Source organism: Alligator sinensis, unplaced genomic scaffold, assembly GCF_000455745.1.
Source record: "Alligator sinensis unplaced genomic scaffold, ASM45574v1 scaffold1029_2, whole genome shotgun sequence".
In the NCBI taxonomy this organism is placed as follows: domain Eukaryota; kingdom Metazoa; phylum Chordata; order Crocodylia; family Alligatoridae; genus Alligator; species Alligator sinensis.
This window is the reverse complement of record NW_005843594.1, coordinates 1-19,933: the sequence shown is the minus strand read 5'-3', so window position 1 is coordinate 19,933 and position 19,933 is coordinate 1. Positions and strand designations below refer to the sequence as shown.

Sequence of the window (19,933 nt, the reverse complement as noted above, 5' to 3'; positions counted from 1 at the left end):
GCTGGGCGGGGCGGGGCGGATGGGGACCGGGACCCCGCTGCCTGCCCCAGCCTCGCCTCGCCCCGCCCTTGGGCTGGGCACCCCTCCGCTCCAGGCGCGGCTTGCTGCTGGTCGCTTCTTTCCCTTCCAGATGCTTAGCGCTTCCGGTTCTCTGTTTCCACCTTCTGAGAATGCCCTACCCCGCTGCGGCTGGCCCTGAGTAGCTGTACCTCCGAACCATGATTCTGCCTGCTGTCCTCCTCCCTTAGGCGTATGGCATCGTGTGGAAAGCGGTCAATCGCAGGACAGGAGAAATCGTTGCCGTCAAGAAGATCTTTGATGCTTTCAGAAACCGAACAGACGCTCAGGTGAGGAGCCGTGCCCTGCCGTGCTCTGGACAATATGCGTGGGGACTTCACAGGTATTCTCAAGACTCGCAGACTGACTCAGGCGCAGGTCTCTGGAGCGTATTCACACAAGCTGTTAAAGGCAACAGCTTAGTAAGGGTTTTGATATTTATATGGGAAACAGGAATATCATGCTCCACTCTTACACAGTCCAAATAAAAATATTTCTCAACACGCAGACTGCTGCATGGCTGGTAGTAGCAGGACACTTCCCACACAGACGTGTATGATTAAGTGGTTGCTCACTTAGGCTTTTAAACCATGGACTGTAGGCACCGTTTCCTGCCCTCTCCCCCAGGTAGGGAACCTCTGCTCCTCCATGAATGAGCCTTAACCTTCTCACTGGCCAGTCACTTCTCTTTCCATCCCTCATCTTTCTGTGACAATAATAAATGTTTTCATTTATTTTAGAGAACGTTCCGAGAAATTATGTTCCTGCAGGTAAGTGACACCTGCCTTCCACCCCGTTAAGTGTTGTTAGGTGTCCTCAGTGTCTCTTCCAACAACACTTGCCTCTTTACTTCTCACCCTTTAGTCAAAGTGCAAGTGCACACAGCTTTTATCTCCTCTCATTTCTCTGTCATTCTTTTTCTGCATTGTGTCTCCACTGTGACAAATGATCATTGTACAATGAGTCTGTCTTACATTTTTCCTGTGGTTTTGCTGTTTCATCTACACTTTTATCAGGAGTTCTATTTTGTGATTAACTCCTACCTCTCCTTGCACCTGTCACTTTTCTTGGTCATATATCTTGCTTGTTGTCAGTCCTTGATTTTTTTTTTTTCATCAGGTATATTAGATGTTTTAGTAGGGAGACCATGGTGTCAGGACTGGAAGATCTTGTCAGGTATGGGGGGAAATTAGGTTCTCATGGCTAGAGGCCCTTGTTTGGTGGGATGGGAGATGTTTGTGAAGAAGGAAACCTGATTCCTTGAATAAATTGAAACTTACTAGAAGCCCTTATAAAATGGATTGTAAGAAGTAATTATGCATGGATTCTCAACTTTCTCTAAATCCATCAGTATACTATCTAAGAATGTATTACCTTAGTTTAAAAATAAAGATATTTCTCCAAGGTTATAGCTACAGTGGTACAATCAATTCTATACTGAAAGCAACAAACTAAAATGTTTAGCAGCATCAAAATTGATTCCACAAGCACTTAACTGCCAGCAAGTTGCCTACCCCTTTCCCTGTTTAGAAAACATACAGTCCACATTTACCACAGAGCTTGTTAAACAAAAATCCTGTCAAAATTTGTGAAGTCATTTTTATTTTTGTGTATTACAACAGAATGTGGAAGGCTGCATACAGTTCTAGCATGCACAGTTTAAAGAGGATGTCAGACAACTGAAAGAGAGTGTTTTAGTAGTGTAGTTATGATGGTCTTGGGCGGGGGGAGTGAAAAGCAAGGTGTTTGGTGATATCTTTTATTGGACCAACTCTAGTTGGGAGAGAGATCTCAGTAAATCACAGACTCGATCTTGGTAGATCACAGACTCAATATGAGCTTGCAGTGTGATACAGCTGCACAAAAGCAAATGTGGTTTTGGTACGTATCTATAGAAGCATTAATTGGAAGACATCAGAAGTGATGGTGCCTCTCTACACAGCATGGGTTAGGCCTTATCTAGAGTGTTGCATGCCGTATTGAGTTCCACACTTAAGACATGGAGAAATTAGAGGGTCAGAAGGTGGGTGGCGAATAAGTTAAAAAGCTTGGAAGTCAAGTCATATGAGGAGAGGTTGTCAGAGCTACGCATGTTCAGCTTGCAGAAAAGGTGCTTAAGAGGGAACACCTTTTCTCTCACTACAGAGAGTAGGACTTGGGCCAGCAGACTGAAGTTGTAGCAAAGTAGGTTTAGACTGGATATCAGGAAAAGTGTATTCACTGTTAAAATGGTGAGGCAATGGAGTAGACTGCCTGGGGAAGCTGTGGATTCTCCCACACTGAAGGTGTTCAAGAAGAGTTTGGACAGTCACTAGTTAGGGATGATCTGGCCTGTGTTTTACTATGGGTATTTCCCTGGCTTCTGGGCTTTCTTGTTGCTTCGTGGGGCCAGAAGAGATCTTTTCTTTTTTTTTCCCCTCCTGCTGCTACATGTGTAAGGCTCGTGGTTTGTTTGTTTTTTGTTTAAGCCTTTCTCAGAGGCACTGGGTATTGACTGCAGCCAAGGCTGGTGATTTTGTCTGGGGTGTGCCAATGCTATTGCTGGGACTTAAAGCCTCGTTAGAGGGTCTTGCCCTTCTACTCGGGGAGCACACACCAACCAAAAGGAATAGTTAGAAAGTTAAGGGCTTAATTCATTGCAAGTTCTCCTGTGTATATACAAATATAATTTTATGATGTGATATGGACTGTGGGGGTTTTTGCCTTCCTCTGTAGGAGGTGAGGGGATGGGATGGGAATGTCCCTCTTCTTGGGCTATCTCCAATGTATTTTAACAACCCTTGCAGCAGCAGGACATTGGCTGCCATGGTCCCCCTGCTTCACCTGTGGCAGATTAGGGTGTTATGTCTTGTGTTGTGTCAGGGTTGGGTGTGTAGTTTTGCTGAGAGGCTAGCCAGTGGATTTGTATGGGATGGTTTGGATAGGGATGAATCCTGCCTTACTAAACTCAGACTATTTGGTCTGAATTTTTTCTTGCTTGTTCTTAGTTTTGTGTTGGTATTTTTTTATTTCAATTTTCTGTGCAATTGAGATAGAAGAAGGGGGAATACTCCTCCAGTACTTGGAAGAAGGAGTAATGAGGGTTTTTTTTTTTACAAAATAATCAGTGACTGACTCTTTTTGAGAGTTCTAGTGTTTTAGAATTTGGAACAGGAGCTTGATATTTGGGGATGGTATTAAAACATTACCAAAAACCTGTCCTTGCCAAAACAGGGTTCAGTTTTTTCCAGGTAACAAATGTAGGAAAATTGTATTCGTATATACACAAGATAATTTGTAATGAATTAAGCCCTTCACTTTCTAACTATTCCTTTTGGCTGGTGTATGTTCCATACCATCACTGAACTTTCTGAAGCAGACATGTAGAACTGACCTTCTAAACTGGAAACAGGCAAAATGGTGGTGCTGATGTTCCAAAAACCAGAAGATATATAGTACACAAGGGGGGATTGTTAGAAGAAAAAGTGATCCCATAAGGCAATTAACTAAACCCACAAAAACTGAACTCTGTCCTTCCTTTGGCACAACCTTCTTTAGGTAGTCCTGCGCAAGGCACCAGAACTTTCGCATGTGGCTTCTGTTGTTCTGGGTAGCTAGTTTGAAATGCTTTGGAGTTGTTCTAGTGCTCTTACATTTCAGTTGAAAGACTCCCATTAGTGCGCTGTGTATCAGACCTTTAGGATTTTTAGGGTTTCTCAGGAGTAATGAGCACTCCCAACCATGGTTAAAATCAATGGGCTGTAGATGTTTTATTACTTCCAAAAAATAATTACTCCTGGACGCGGGAGCTGAGGCTGATGTCATCTTCCTGGACTTTAGGAAGGCCTTCGACACAGTCTTGCACCCTATCCTCATTGGGAAGCTAGCAGACTGTGGAGTGGGCGCCTACACGGTAAGGTGGGTGGCCAACTGGTTTAGGGACTGCACCTGAGAGGAGTGGTGGATGGGTCCTTCTCGGCCTGGAGGGAGGTGGGCAGTGGGGTCCCGCAGGGTTCGGTCCTCGGACTGGTATTACTCAATATCTTCATCAGCGATTTGAACGAGGACGTGGAGAGCACCCTCTCCAAGTTTGCTGATGATACCAAGTTATGGGGCAAAGTTAGTACACCGGAGGGCAGGGAGCAGATTCAGGCTGACCTGGACAGGTTGGATCAATGGGCAGAGAGAAATAGGATGCAATTTAATAAAGATAAATGTAAGCTACTCCACCTGGGAAGGAGGAATCCCCAGCACACCTATAGGTTAGGGAGTGTCCTTCTCAGCAGCTCGGAGGCAGAGAGGGATCTTGCAGTCATAATTGACTCCAAGATGAACATGAGCCGGCAGTGTAGCGAGGCCATCAACAAGGCTAATTGCACCTTGTGCATTAGCAGGTGCATGTCTAATGGATCAAAGGAGGTGATGCTCCCCCTCTATGCAGCACTGGTCAGGCCGCAGTTGGAGTACTGTGTCCAGTTTTGGGTGCCGCACTTCAAGAGGAACGTGGAGAATCTGGAGAGGGTCCAGAGGAGGGCCACTCGCATGACTAGTGGCCTTCGGGAAAGACTCTACAGGGGGAGGTTGAGAGAGCTGAATCTCTTCAGCCTTCACAAGAGACAGCTGAGGGGAGATCTTGTGGCCGCCTATAAATTTATTAGGGGAGGTCAACGGGGGATAGGTGATGTGCTGTTTACTAGGGCCCCCCAGGGAGTGACTAGAAATAACAGGTGTAAACTAGTTGAGAGTGGATTTAGGTTAGCTATTAGGAAGAAATTTTTCACAGTAAGGGTGGCCAGGATCTGGAATGAACTTCCAAGAGAGGTGGTGCTTTCACCTAGCTTGGAGATCTTCAAGAAGAGGCTAGACCTGGCTGGGGTCATCAGACCTCGGTCCTCTTTCCTGCCAGAGGCAGGGGGTTGGACACGATGATCCGTTGTGGTCCCTTCCGACTCTACAATCTATGAATAATGGGCTCGTTGTCTCTCGGCATCCAGTCACTACTCCTGAGATGCACAGAGTTAGTGGATGTTTGCCTGGACCTCTAAGTTCCTCATAATATCGTAGAATTGGTCTGGAAAGGTCCTATGAAGGTCATTTTGTCTAGCTTCCTGTTCAAGGCAGAATCATTCCTATCCAAACCATCCTGTACAAGTGTTTTGTCTAACTAATCTGTTTCTAGAGCTAAAAAAATGCTGTCACATAACTACAAGGCATATTGCCCAAGACCACTGAGAGCACCCTACCCTGTCAGAGGTAAAGCAGGGGGATGAGGGGTCTCAGTGTCCCACCACTACAAGGGTTGTTAAAATGAACTTGAGATAGCCAAGCAAGATGGCTGTGTCCATGCAACAGATAATGCAAGTAAGTCTCTCTCCCATAAGCTCTGGGGCAGAGAAATCACAAATATTTCTAAGGCGCTCAATGCCATAGTGATAAGTACCATAGAAAAGATCATTAGGAAATTAAGAATTCTGTCATCAGTGCAAAATGTGAATTTTAAACTGTAAAAAGGAACCGAACCATATGGTGGATGGTGAGGATAAACTTGACTTTAATGCTAATGCTTAATGACATCAACTGTGTTAAGGCAAAATAATCTCAGATTAATGACTGCATGACAGTTCACTATGATGATTTCTTAATATAGTTTACATCAAAATGATGAGGATTTATTTTAGGTTCCTTAAGAGTGCTAGATTCAAAATTGATTTATAGATTGCTTTTGGGTAGCTCGTCAAGGTAGAAGTGAAAGTTTCTTTGGAATATTGGAGTGTATTATTAGCAGCATCATAGGCAATATGTAGGTGGAAAGAAGTGCACAGGTCTTTCCTCTCAGCTATTCATGCTTTTCATGGTTTTGGATGCCTGGGGTTTATTTTGCTGAAATGTTGACTAACTAAACATAATTTTGTTTGCTAATAATAATATTGATAACGCCTTCTCAAGTATGCTTTTGGAAATGATCAAGCTGGCTTAGTAATTGAATCAAGGATGGACAGCTGCTTGTTCAACATCAGACAATTTCAGAGCAAAAGGCATATCACCCAGCTCACTATCCAGGATCCACTCTTCACTGATGAAGCTAAATTTGTCTCTAACTCAACTGACAAATTGCAGATCATGATGAAAATGCACCAGGTTTGGTATGGTAATCACCAGTATCAAGAAGACAGTTGTCATATCACAGGGCACCAACATCCCACCCAAAATCTACTTCAGTAATGAAGATCTGGGCAATGTAGATCACTTCTGCTATCTCAGCTCAATTCTTATCAGCTCGCTTAGCCTTTCTAGAGAGCTTGATGTGAGAATTGGCAAAGCCTCAGTCACCTTTGGCAAACTTATCTCGCATGTCTGAAATAATAAGCTGCTAACCCTGAACACAAAGGTGTCTCTATCAGGCCTATGTCCTCAGTACCCTCCTTTTACAGCTGTGAAAGCTGGGTCACATACTCCAAGCAGGAGCGGAGTTACTTGGGACTAGCGGATCACCAAGAATGAGATCCTTGAGATAACTGGCATCCAGTCTATGCAGACTGTGCTGGACGCTTGCAGGCTTCACTGGCTGGGACATGTGGAGTACATGCCTCGAGATCGTCTGATAAAGGCTGTGCTTTATGGCCAACTCAAGAACTGCCTGTGACACAGAGGAAGGCCAAAGCTCTGATACAGTGACAAGGTCAAGCAAGGTCTCAAGAAAGTCAGTGTTCCCACTGACAACTGAGAGAACCCTGCCTATAACTGCTCAGTCTGGAGAAGCTGGATCAAGGCTGGTGCAGTCACCACAGCAAGCTGTCAGAGAGCCCAGGCTGAAGCCTGCAGGCAAGCCAGAAAGCAGAGTATGCTTCAACCTTCACCTGGCAAGTGGACCTGTAGCCCCTGTGGGAAGGCTTGCAGCTCACGCATCAGGCTTTTCTCCCTGCAGCACAATGCCAAACGCCACTGACCGACTGACTTGTCGTGTCTGCTTTCATCTGTCAAGATGTTGTACAGCCTTGTCACCCACTAAACATAATCTTGTTTGATAATAATAATATTGAAGACACAGTTATTATCATACTTCTGTGACCAAATGTTTCTTTGCTTTAGGTATTAAATGTGTAAGTTAATATTTAGGGTTGGTTCCTAATTTGGGTTAACAGTTTTTAGATTTAAGGTTTGTTTAAAACTAACAAAGCAAGTTCTTTTTCACATTGTACATAATTGAGGTATGGAACTCATTGCCATAAGACAGTGGTCTCCAACCTTTTTACGGTGAAGATAAACTGGTGTTTATTTTGAAGTGTAATAGGAAGCACTGTGTGTTGCGTTTTCCTACCGCCACTGGCTTGTAAATGAAGGTACTTGATGTTGTGTTTGATCAACACCTGTTTGTCTCTGACTGCAGTGTATGAGGCTCACAGCATACTCAAAGACCACAGGCTCATTCAGCGATGAAGGCTCAGAGTTTTATTGTCTGCAGTACACAGTGCTCTCCTTTCCATTAGCCTGTGCTTGCCTGCAACAAGGTATTAGCACAAACTACATCTGCCAGGCCAGCACAAAGTTCCTGGTTTCCCAGTTCGTCTTTTCTGCAGATCAGTCCATATATAACTAACAAAAACATTTTGACTAAAAGAAACTGAATAATATATTTGTACTGCACTGTACCTGTCATGCATCCTGATCTGTCTGTTCCTTTTCTGTCTTTATTAAATGAATATTGCACTGTCCTGTCCCTGATACACCTGGCTTCCCTTCCTGCCAGTCTCATGCTGTATGAGCAGTTCATGTATCAGTCACTGTTCTAGTGAGGCCTACATTGGTCAATGCCTTAGCAAAGCTTCTATGTGAGTACTGTATGTGCTAATGCTAATCAATGCTTGTACTGCCCAGTGTTCCAGTACAGCCTACATTTGAGTCTCACAAGTGGGTGTTTTTTTTTTTCCTGCAGGAATTTGGGGAACATCCAAACATCATCAAATTGCTTGATGTCATACGAGCCCAGAATGACAAAGACATCTATCTGGTTTTTGAGTCTATGGGTGAGAACCACTTCTATTTGGGCCATTTGAATTCTTTCTCTTGATTCATTACCATAAAAGCAGCAGACTATAAAGATTCTTTTGGGGGATTGGTAGGAATATTAATTTAGGCAGATGGATCGATGAGGATGGTAGACATGCTGGTTGGGTGGAGCGAATGGAGAGGTAAAGCAGTGATATGGCTTTAAAGTAGTTACATGAGAACAGAATTGAAAGAGAGCTTACAAGGGATGAAGAGAGAGGTAAAAAGTGAATGGGTGTCTATGTGCAATGTGATTTTGTTTAAGAAGAATTAATGGAACAGGGAAGTGATTTAGGGTGAAAGTGATTCATACTAATATCGACCATTGTGTGAGTATGCTGAACGTATGCTTATAACAGGGTTGCCAACTGTCAGTAACTTTGTCAATAAAAAATCCAGTTAAAATGGCTGTCAGTAAAGTGTAAAAAAAACAAACAAACAAAACTTTCAGTAAAAACGCTAAGCAGCCACAGCTTGATTGAAACTCTGACAGACCGAGCACAGCAGTGCCACCTCGTGTCCAGGTGGGAGCACAGAATCCTCCAGGATGTTTTCTGTCAGCCACATGCTGCTGCTGCTGCTGCTGCTGCTGCATCATCTCAGGGTACCTAAAATACTTCTGGGTTGCAGGTGGTCCATGCCCAGATGAGGGGGGTGGGCCTGACAGGGTTAAGGCTGGGGAGGGGATGGACTGGGGAGAGGCAGCATGGTTCAGGATGCAGTCAGGGATGTCAGAGTGTAGGGGCAAGTAGGGGGCCCCTGGCAGGGGTTGGGGGCAGCACAGTGTAAAACCATCACTGCAGTCAAGCATGAATGCCAATCCAAGATTTTTTATTTTTTTTTTAACTGTATGCTTTTTACTGGCAACCACATTTTTTACTTTTTTAGTATGATTGATATAAAACCCTTAAATTTGAATGCAGCCCTTTTAACTGAGGCCTAGCAGCAGGACAGGGACTGGCAGAAGAATTAGAATCATAGAAAGTTAGGGTTGGAAGGGACCTCAGGAGGTCACATCTAGTCTACCCCCCCCACTCCCCCCTTAAAACAGGACCATCCCCAACCAGATCATCCTAGCCAAAGCTTCGTCTAGCTGGGTTTTGAAAACCTCCAAGGATAGAGTTTCCACCATCTAATGGGGTAACCTGTTCCAGTGTTTTACTACCCTCCTTGTGAGAGAATTCTTCCTAATATCTAACCTAAACTTCCCTCGCTGCAACTTGGGACTGTTGCTCCTTTTTCCATCATCTGCCACCACTGAGAACAGTCCAGCTCCATCCTCCTTTGAACCCCCCTTCAGGTAGTTGAAGGCTGCTATAACACCCCCTCTGTCTCCCCTTCTTTAGACTAAATAAGCCCAGTTCCCTCAGTCTTTCTTCACAAGTCATGTCCCTCAGACCCCTCACCATTTTTGTCGCCCTCTGCTGGACTGTCCAATTTCTGCATATCATTTCTGTTGTAGGGAACCTAAAACTGAACACAGTACTCTCGATGGGGCCTCACCAGTGCTGAATAGAGGGGAATAATCACTTCCTGGGACCTACTGGTAATGCTCCTACCAATGCAGCCCAGGATGCTGTTAGCCTTCTAGGCAACAAGGGCACACTGCTGGCATCTGTTCAGCTTCTTGTCCCCTGTCACCCCCAGGTCCTTTTCTGCAGAGCTGCTGCCCAACCAGTCAGCCCCCAGCCTGCACTGGTGCATGGGATTGTGCTGTCCTAAGTCCAGGACTTTGCACTTGTTCTTGTTGAGCCTCATGAGATTTTTTTTGGTCCAATTTGTTGAGGTCACTCTGAATCCTAGCCCTACCCGCCAGTATATCTACTACTTTCCCCAGCTTGGTATCATCTTCACACTTGCTGCGGGTGCACTGTGTGCCATCTTCCAGTTTGTTGACAAAGACAATGAACAAAATCAGCCGCAGGACCCACCCCTGGGGCACTCCACTTGATACTGGCTGCCGACTAGACATTGAGCCATTGATTATTACCCTCTGAGCCTGATGCTTCAGCCAGTTTTCTATCCAATTTACAATCCATTCATCCAACCCATACTTCCAGTGGAGGACTGGAAGAGGGCCAATATTGTGCCTATCTTCAAGAAGGGGAAGTGTGAAGGCCCGGGAAACTACAGGCCAATTAGCTTAACTTCTGTTCCAGGGAAAATCCTAGAAATATTCATCAAAGAGGCTCTTTTCCCCTGGGCAAAACCTGGGATAACAAGAAATAACATCCACAAATTGATTGAGAGTAGGTTCAGGCTTGATATCAGGAGGCATTACTTTACCGTTAGGGCTGCCAGGCTCTGGAATGGGCTCCCAAGGGAGGTGGTGCTCTCCCCTACTTTGGGGGTCTTCAAGAGGAGGTTGGATAGATATCTGGCTGGGGTATTATGATCCCAGCACTCATTCGTGCCAAGAGCCGGGGGTCGGACTTGATGATCTGTTCAGGTCCCTTCCGACCCTAGAAACTATGAAACTATGAGATATATATATGTGACAGACTTGCAGAAGGCATGATACTGAATGACAGCCAGCATGGCTTCATTGCAGGCAGGTCTTCTCTGACCACCCTCATTTCTTTCTATGATCAGGTGACTCGTCACCTGGACTAGAGAAAAGCGTTTCACATCACATACCTCGATTTCCAGAAAGCCTTTGACCTGGTATCTCACAAGGTACTGATCACAAAACTGGAAGATATCAGACTCAGCTGCGGGACCGTCAAGTGGGTGCGAAACTGGTTGCGGGGTAGGGCACAGAGAGTCCAAATGAATGGATCGGTGTCATCCTGCCGAGATGTGGGCAGCGGCGTACCCCAGGGGTCAGTACTTGGCCCAGTGCTGTTCAATATCTTCATCAATGACTTGGAGGGGGTGAAAAGCTCATTGGCCAAGTTCGTGGACAACACCAAGATATGGGGGTGCGGACACACCCCCAGATAGGCTGCAGATACAAGTAGACCTAGACAGGCTGGCATGTTGGGCAGAAGGGAACCAGATGAGGTTCAACATAGAGGAATGCAAAAGTGCTGCATCTGGGAAGGAAGAACCCCCAGCACACCTACAGGCTGGGCATAGCTAACCTGACCAGCACTACAAATGAACAATAGACTGCAGCATGAATATGAGCCAGCAATGTGACGCAGTAGCCGCAGCACCAATAAAACTCTGGCATGCATCAATCGATGCATCTCCAATAAATCCAGAGAAGTGATTCTCCCACTTTACTCTACTCAACACTGGTGTGGCCGCAGCTGGAGTATTGTGTCCAGTTCTGGGCACCGCGCTTCAACAAGGACGTGCTAAAGCTCGAGAGAGTCCAGAGAAGGGTCTCGCACATGATCAGGGACTTGCATGGCAAGCCATACGAGGAGAGGCTGAGGGATCTCGGACTCTTCAGCCTACAGAAAAGAAGGCTGAGGGGGGACCTGATTGCGGCTTACTGTTATATCAGAGGCGTACATCGGGGGCTCGGTGAACAACTGCTCACCAGCAGGACGCCCTGGGGGAAAACTAGAAACAATGGCCACAAACTCCTGGAAGATAGTTTCAGACTGAACATTAGGAAACACTTCTTTACAACAAGGGTGTCCAGACTATGGAACAAGCTCCCCTGAGAGGTGGTGCAATCACTTACCCTAGAGGTCTTTAAGAGAAGACTGGATGGTCACCTAGCTAGGGTCATTTGACTCCAGATGTCTTTTCTGCTCATGCAGGGGACTGGACCCGATGATCGTCTGGGGTCCCTTCCAGTCCTGTGATTCTATGATTCCTTAGCTTGCCTGCAAGAATGTTGTGGGAAACCTATCAAAAGCCTTGCTCAAATCAAGGTACACCCCATCCACCTGTCTCCCAGCATCCACATAGCCAGTCATCTCATCATAGAAGGCAATCAGATTGGTCAGACATGACTTGCCCTTGATTAATCCATGCTGACTGTTCCTAATCACCTTCTTCTCCTTCAAGTGCTTAGCAATGGATTCCTAGAAGATCTGCTCCATGATTTTTCCAGGGACTGAGATGAGGCTGACTTGTTTGTGGTTCCTTGGATCCTCCTTTTTCCCTTTCTTAAATATGGGCACTATATTTGCCCTTTTCCAGTCATCTGGGACCTCTCCTGATTGCCATGAGTTTTCAAAGGTGATGGCCAGTGGCTCTGCAATCTCATCAGTGAACTCCCTCGGGACCCTTGGGTGCATCCCATCCAGCCCCATAAACTTGTACATGTCCAGCTTTTCTAAATAGTGCCTAAGTTATTCTTTCACCACTGTTGGCTGCTCCTCTCCTCCCCAAACTGTGCTGCCTAGTGCAGCAGTCTGGGAGCTGACCTTGCCTGTGAAGACTGAGGCAAAATAGGCATAGAATACTTCAGCCCTTCCTGCATCCTGTGTCACAAGATTGCCTCCCCCATTCAGTAAGTGACTTACACTTTCCCTGATCCTCCTCTTGCTCCTGACATACTTGTAGAAACTCTTGCACAGGATCTGGGAGAATGTCTGTTCACCAGAGCCCCCCAAGGGATAACAATGACCAAGGGTCATAAACTCTTCCATGACCATTTTAGGCTGGACATAAGGAAAAACTTCTTTACTGTCTGAGCCCCAAAGGCCTGGAATAGACTTCCTCCAAAAGTGGTGCAGGCACCTACTCTGGATTAATTCAAGAAACATTTGGATGCTTATCTTTCTGGGATCCTTTGACCCTAGCTGACATCCTGCCCCTGGAGCAGGGGGCTGGGCTTGATGATCTTCAAGGTCCCTTCCAGCCCTAATGTCTATGAAATCTTGTTACCCTTCACATCCCTTGCTAACTGCAACTCTGATTGTGTTAGTCAACAAGTACCATAAGGGAAAGTTGAAAAGAACTTTGAAGAGTCCAGGGATATAAGTGGTTTTCTCTGCCCCATGTGAAGCTGCTGCAGTAACTCTGAAGTTAAGCATGTTATATCCCCAACATTCAGAAGCAGAACCAGTGTTAAACGGGTTATGGTATTCTCAAAATCACTGTAGATTTTCAACAGTCACTTTGCTCAGCTCCTGCCGAAAGTGAGCTAGAAACGTTGGTATTTAGGAAATATACCTGATGCCCTATCTTTGGGCCTCTTACATTTCCGACCAATAATTTGTTAATATTTTGTATTACAGAGACAGATTTGCATGCTGTGATCAAGAAAGGGAATTTATTGAAAGACATCCACAAGTGTTACATTCTCTACCAACTATTGAAGGCCACCAAATTCATCCATTCGGGAAATGTCATTCACAGGGACCAAAAGGTGCATTTACAATCATTAGTCCTTACCTAAAGGGAAGTGTTTTACTTTCAGCGAAGGCTCGCTTTAAATGGTTTATGGAGAGGTGTGAAGGAAGTGAGGAAACAGACAAGACTGTGTCACAACTTGAAAGGAGTAATGCATACCTGCTTTGTCAGTTGTCTCCTGAAACACTTACTCATGTTCTCTTGCTTGTTCTAGCAGGAGCAGCTGCAGCCTGGTATGGGTTTTCTTATCCTTCCTGTTTTGCACAGAGAATAAAGAACTTATCATATTGTGTATTCATCTACAGCCTTCAAATATCCTGCTGGATGCAGACTGCTTTGTTAAGCTTTGTGATTTTGGTCTGGCCCGCTCCTTGTGTCAGATCCATGAGGACCAAGGCAACCCTACACTAACAGAATATGTGGCAACACGCTGGTACCGTGCTCCTGAGATCCTGCTTTCCTCTCTCAGGTAACTGAAAGACTGGGGAACAGTTTGCTTGATATTTTGGAGATGGACTGTTCTGAGACAGTTTAGGAATTCAGTTCTTGTGGTATTACACCTTTACAACATTATCAGGAAAACTTATCAGCAGAGGTAAAAAACTTGTAGTCCTCCTATATCATAAAGACTGGCACATGTACTCCTGTTTCCAGCTCAGACTTACACATGTCTATGCACATCTAAACTCTCTTCTCTACACTCATCTCTTACGAAACAGTTGGCCTTGCCATTCACTCGTATGCCTCTGCCTAGACTGTTCATCACCCCCATTCACTCAAATTTACCCCTGTTCATTAGTTCTCTTTGGTCAGCCCTTCTTCCCCAGTCTGGACTTAAGTATTTTCTGATGGTGGGCTTTTTTCCTCACTTTTTCGCTGCTTTCCTTGAAGCAGTGCTTACCCTATCCCTGTGGAGGGGATTGGGGGTTTTCGTTTATTAATTCTTTTGTTCAGAGGTAAAAGTGATTTGTTTTATATAGTATTTTTTTCCTTCAATAGATGTAGGAAAGGGACTATGTTGCCCTGGGCGGGAGTGGGCAGGGATCAGCCCCATGTGGAATACCCTGGGGGCAGCCACGGGCTGAATCCAATCAATTGGTGGGTCGAATCCAGACTGTGGGCTGTATTTTGCCCACCTCTGTTTTAACATGAGATGAGATCCAGGACATTTGGTCTGGCATAGCCACCCTTACCCTATGACAGTTTTTATTTTAATATTTGATTTTATTATTTTATCAAGGATGGAAAGGAAATTTTACTGTGTTTTAAAAGCCAAAATTATTTTTCCTTTGTCTTTGTTCTGCAAAAGTTAATTGTTTAATTATGTAAACACAAACTGGGTTCAGACCCCAGTTGCAGAATGTGGATGTTTTGACAAGCTGTCACTTGCCCATTATTCACCTTTTATTCTGCTTCAGTAATTGTCACTCTTATCTGGCTATTTATGGTTCCAAGAGGTTTCTTTGCTGACCTCTTAGGTTAATTTCTTAGAAATTAGCATGCATTTTGATTTTTAGTTTGTTGCAAATAAATCCCAGCAAGGTAGCACACAGTTGTTTCCTTTATTTACCTTCCTTCTTAAGCACAGGACACTGGTACAACCTCCCTGTTGGAAAAAATGAATACATTTGGATTTCCTTTTTATGTGGGAAGGCATGACAGAAGGTAGGGGATAACTGTTGCGAACATATTGGCTTAGCTCTTATCCTATTGCTCTCTGGTCTTTTTCTTAGCTACACAAAGGGGGTGGATATGTGGAGCATTGGTTGCATTCTGGGAGAGATGCTGCTTGGAAAACCTCTTTTCCCTGGAACATCCACAGTGAATCAGATAGAGAAGATACTGTGTGTCATTCCTGCCCCATCCCCAGAAGGTGAGACTGTTTTCCATGAAGGGGAATATTTAATGAGGAGAGAGATGGGAAGGGTGGGAAGAAAGCAGCCCAGTTGCTTCAGGGAAGATGTTGTCAATCATGAGTCATTCTTCCTCCCTCCCAGGAAGTCAAAAAGGCTTTAAGGAGAGGAGTGTCAGGGAAAGTATAGAGAATAAAACCCTAGGTGATTAGGTGAGAGGAGAACTCGCTGCTTCCAACAAGCTTGGAGGTGGCTGATGACAGGGTAGTATATTTTAAGGTAACTGATGTAATAACCAGGCTCTCTGGCCTGGTCTGATCTGAACCAGAGCTAAGAACCTGCACTTCATATATTTTAGAGCGGGAAGGGATTATTATGATCTGGCTTGATCTTTCACAACATAGGCTTTAATTCCACCTAGAAGTTTCTGATTATGCCAATATCATATGTTAGAGCTAGCATACAGTTTTTGGAAACATAACCATCAGGTAATGGAGGATTTACTCCATTTATCAAGAGTAAATTGTTCTAGTGGTTAATTATACTTAACTGTATTTAACTGAACCTTAGTTCTAGTCTGCATATGTCTAGATTCGGTTTCCAGGCATTCGATCTTGTTATGTCTTTATTTGCCAAATAAAGAGCCTCAGCTGACAAAAATCTCCCAGTGTAAGATCTGTAAGGTCCTTATCCTTACTTTTCTATCCCCTCCCTATACAGCACCTGCTGTTGTATACAGAAATGTTATTCCATTTTCATTTTTAAAATAGAGCTAATTCTTACATTGAGCACCTTACAAGGAGCTATGAAGCTGCATCCATTAATTAAAGTAAAGGAATTAAGATTCTTTCTTAGAAAGCACCAGAGAAGAGTAAAGGGATGAATTCTCTCTAGCAATCTTAACTCCTTAAACTCAAATGCAAGATTTCTTGTCATCGGCTGTGCGACCCTGGGATGTCAGTTATGCCTGTAACATTCACTGAATCTGTTCTTTATTTGCAGATATTTTAGCTATGCAGTCAGACTACAGAGCCTCAGTTATCAACCGCATTTGTTCCAGGTGAGCCTTCTACTTTGTTTTCATTTTTTTTTTTTTTTAACCAGGACTTGGAGGGAAAAGTTCATCAGCCATTTATCAGTGGTTTCCTTTCTCTGCAGATTCACTAACTGCAGATTCTCTGCAGGTTAGTTACCTACCAAATTCATGACTTTGCGATTTTCACAGAAACAGTAAATTTGGACAGTCCCTTGCAAAAAAGCATGGGGACTGCGAAAAAGTGTGAAATGGGCAGCAAGTGGACGAAAAAAAAGTTGCAAAAACAAAAGGGCAGAAAGCCCTGGGATCCTGAAACACAGGGGAGGGAGGAGGGGAGATTTTCACAGTGGGGGTATGGTCGTCCCCCACCCCAAATGGCCATCTGTCAATCTCTGGAAAGGGCCAGGACTTCCAGGACCCCTCAGCCAATCAGAAGTGTGGAGGGGCCCTGCTGCACTCCACCATGAAAATGGCGACCAGCACTGTACTTGGCCCTCAGGGGACAGCCACCCTGTATTAGGTAGGTCCCCACCTATTTGATAGAAACAATAACTGAACCTAAGAGCAGACTCTGACAAGATCAGTGAATATTATTAATTGATAAGCTTTTTGCTTGCCATGGCCCAAATTGCAGGTCATTAAGTTGTGAGGTTTCACAGTGGTACGCTTTCTGATGTTCTTAATGCTGCTTGGATGTGTTTGATGCAATTTGTTCTTAAAAGGGAAACGGAAGTTGTCAGGTAAGGGAATCAAACGTCTTGGATCCTTGCCTAATGCATGAGCATGGCATTTGATCTGTTGAGACCACCTACTTGCAGAGGACATATCAGACAACGAGTAGATGAGGATAGCTGGTGCTCATTCTATAATTCTTGATAGCAAATGTGTATGAATTATTTTTTTAAAAGTATGTATATTTGTTCCCAACCTGTAGGGACTATGAGTTACTTAGACTGTAAGTAAAATGAAGTCTTAAATACCTGGAAGACTTTATTAGAAGCCTTGCTTATCTTACAGAAAAAGCCAGTGTTAATTAGTAGGATATATAGCTCAAGACAGAGGGTGGCCTCCACCCTTGTAGCAAACACAATTCTTCTTTCACTGCTACTTATGAAAAACAAGCAATTTAAAAATAGGTCATGTTACAACAGTGCAATTAGGTAGATCATACACGAGTGCAAAACCAGCCAGATGTGGATTACAGGCAGAATTTCCCTTTTTGGGTTCAGTCTTTGAATCTGCTTGAGCTGGTGGACACCCTGGCATGTTCTGCACCGTCTCTTTAAGTTACATAAATGGTGTTCTTGGATCAAGGGGTAATTCTACCTCTCACTGAAGAATTGAGTTATCAGTTCTCAGCTTCTGTTGAATATAGTCTGAGGAAAAACCCTTAACTTGTAGCCTAGCCTTTTCCTTAACTATAGTTTACACAACTGGCTAATCCAGTCTTAACCTGTTTCACTCATGCTTACTTGCATCCTGTTTCTCTTTTTTTTTTTTCTCTTTCCTTCTTTTTTTTAATTCTCTTCCACGTTCTTCCTAGCAAATAAAGAATTTTGATTAAAAAATTATTTTTTGAGTGGTGCTCTTATTCAAGAACAGTTTTGCAGGACAAATTACACTCTTTACTTTTTTAAGAAGTCAACAAGATTTCATGTTGATTCTGGCTGACAGATCTCAATTTTCCATCATCTTTATTTAAAAAAAACAAACCCAACAAGTAACATTTTTTTTCACTAGTGTTATGCCTATGTGTACGCATCTCTTCATATATCTTAGAACAGGTTATTACATACACTCCCCTGGGACTTGTATCTCCTCTGGCTTTTGGACTTCTCCCCTTGTGTTTGCCTATCCATTGTGCTTTGTGATACCTGAGTGGGAAAGGACACTTCTGTCTTTGCCTTTCCTTACTGACACCTTTGGTAGTTGTAGTTTCAGAAACTCCTTAGCACAGCAGGTGCTGAAGGATAAGAGCTTACATAATCCTGTTTGTAAACTTACCAAGGTCTATTTTAACACTTGTTAGGTTGTTTGCTCACACATCTTCTAGAAGGCTGTACCAGAATTTTACTCCTCAGATGCTTAACAACTTTTCATTTGCAATCTAAATTTACTTGCAACCAATTTATACCCATTTGTTCTTCTGCCAGTATTGTCCTTTGGCTTAAATAACCTTTTCCCTTTTCTGCTTTTTATGTCCTCATGGGATGAAATATTAAATGAAATATTAAGTTAAGTTCAAATCAGTTATCAAAGAAAGATATTGGGTTAGCATGGCATGATCTAACATGGGTAAACCCAGAGTTTTTATTTGCTTTTCCATGTACTTCTGTCTTATTCTTTCCTTCATTTTTTAAACTTTTTATACTATTCAGGCAAGGCTTAGGGGTCACCAGCTGCACAGACCGTTTGTTCCTTTTCACTGTCAATCAGTGTAAGAGTGCAATAGTGATTACTATGATGTTACAAAGAGATTTGAAATCCTGATGAAACAAATGGCTTTTTTTCTAAGTGGACTTTTAAAAATGTAGTAAGATTATTTGTGCGCGTGTGTTGCCAGCAACTTTAATTTACAATCTTAAACTGATAAAATTATATTTTGTTTTTCTTCACTTTGTGTTACTAACAATTAGAAAACTGACAGGAGTTTCTGTAATTGTAGTTTGTCAAGTGAGAGACTTCAAGAAAACTATACTGCACGTGAGTGCAGTCTGAGGTGACAGGTTTTACCTCTGTGATATTTCCAGTGCTGAAATATAAGACTTTTCAGTAAAATTGGGCAATGTGAATTACAGTTTAATTTCTTAATTTTCAGACAACGAGTGACATTTGAGGAACTTTTACCTTCATCTACACCCCCTCTAGCTCTGGACCTTCTAAAGAAGCTCTTGGTATTTAACCCTGATAAACGGCTGACAGCTGAGGAGGCCTTGCAGCATCCATATGTGAAAAGGTGAGAAGGGGAGGGGGAGCAGATTGAGACCCCCCACAGTGCAGGAGGGAATGGGACTGGGGCAAATTATTCACCCTTGCCCTGTTCCCTCCTGCACTGTGGGGAATGCCCCACGACCCGGCTCGGCCGGGTTGTGGGGCAGTTGGAGCCTGGTGGCTCCTCCAGAGGCATGGTGCTGAGGAGCTGGGGGGGCGGGCATGTGCCCACCCTGATCTGCGCACGGGGCAAGGGTGGGCTGCAGCTGCAGGCTTGGCTCGGCCTCTGCTCCCTGCCTTGCTGCTGCTGCTTTGACAGCAGCATGGGGCAGCGCCATGTGAGTCCTGCCGCTGGCCAGGCTGGGCAGCAAGGCACATGGTGCCACGCTGTGCCGTGATTGTCCCATGACCTGGCCCAGCTGAGGCCCCATTCACCATGAATGGGGCCCCGGCCAGGCCAGGCCAGGTTGTGGGGCAATCAGACCCCAGCAGGTTGTCCAGGGGTGTGGCGTGGGGGAGCCAAGCGGGGAAACATGTCCCCCCTCCCCCAGATCCCCTGTGGTGCATGCAGTGGCATTACCCACCCACCCACACCCCTGGAGGAGCCGCCAGACTTCAGAGGCCCCCATGACCCCCCTCCCTCCCTCTGCTGAGAACAGCTCGGCATAGCCCCAGCCCCACTACCCCCACTCCACGTCCTTCCCCCAGTGGCGGTGGCAGGGGGGGAGGCTTCCCCTCCCCTCCCTTCCCTTCCCCTCCCCTCCCCTTCCCC

At 44.6% G+C, this 19,933-nt stretch overlaps 1 protein-coding gene across 1 annotated transcript in view; it reads left to right on the top strand.

Moving 5' to 3' along the window:
- Nucleotides 1-19,190, top strand: part of LOC102378924 (mitogen-activated protein kinase 15-like) — a 22,466-nt gene extending 3,276 nt beyond the window's left edge. Inside the window, exons 3-11 of the mRNA XM_006038991.3 lie at nt 131-146; nt 249-347; nt 798-827; nt 7,970-8,060; nt 13,227-13,357; nt 13,647-13,810; nt 15,075-15,214; nt 16,197-16,254; nt 19,049-19,190. Coding sequence (XP_006039053.1) covers nt 131-146; nt 249-347; nt 798-827; nt 7,970-8,060; nt 13,227-13,357; nt 13,647-13,810; nt 15,075-15,214; nt 16,197-16,254; nt 19,049-19,190 — 871 coding nt within the window. The remainder of the gene's footprint in view (nt 1-130; nt 147-248; nt 348-797; nt 828-7,969; nt 8,061-13,226; nt 13,358-13,646; nt 13,811-15,074; nt 15,215-16,196; nt 16,255-19,048) is intronic.
- Nucleotides 19,191-19,933: the final 743 nt, after the last annotated feature.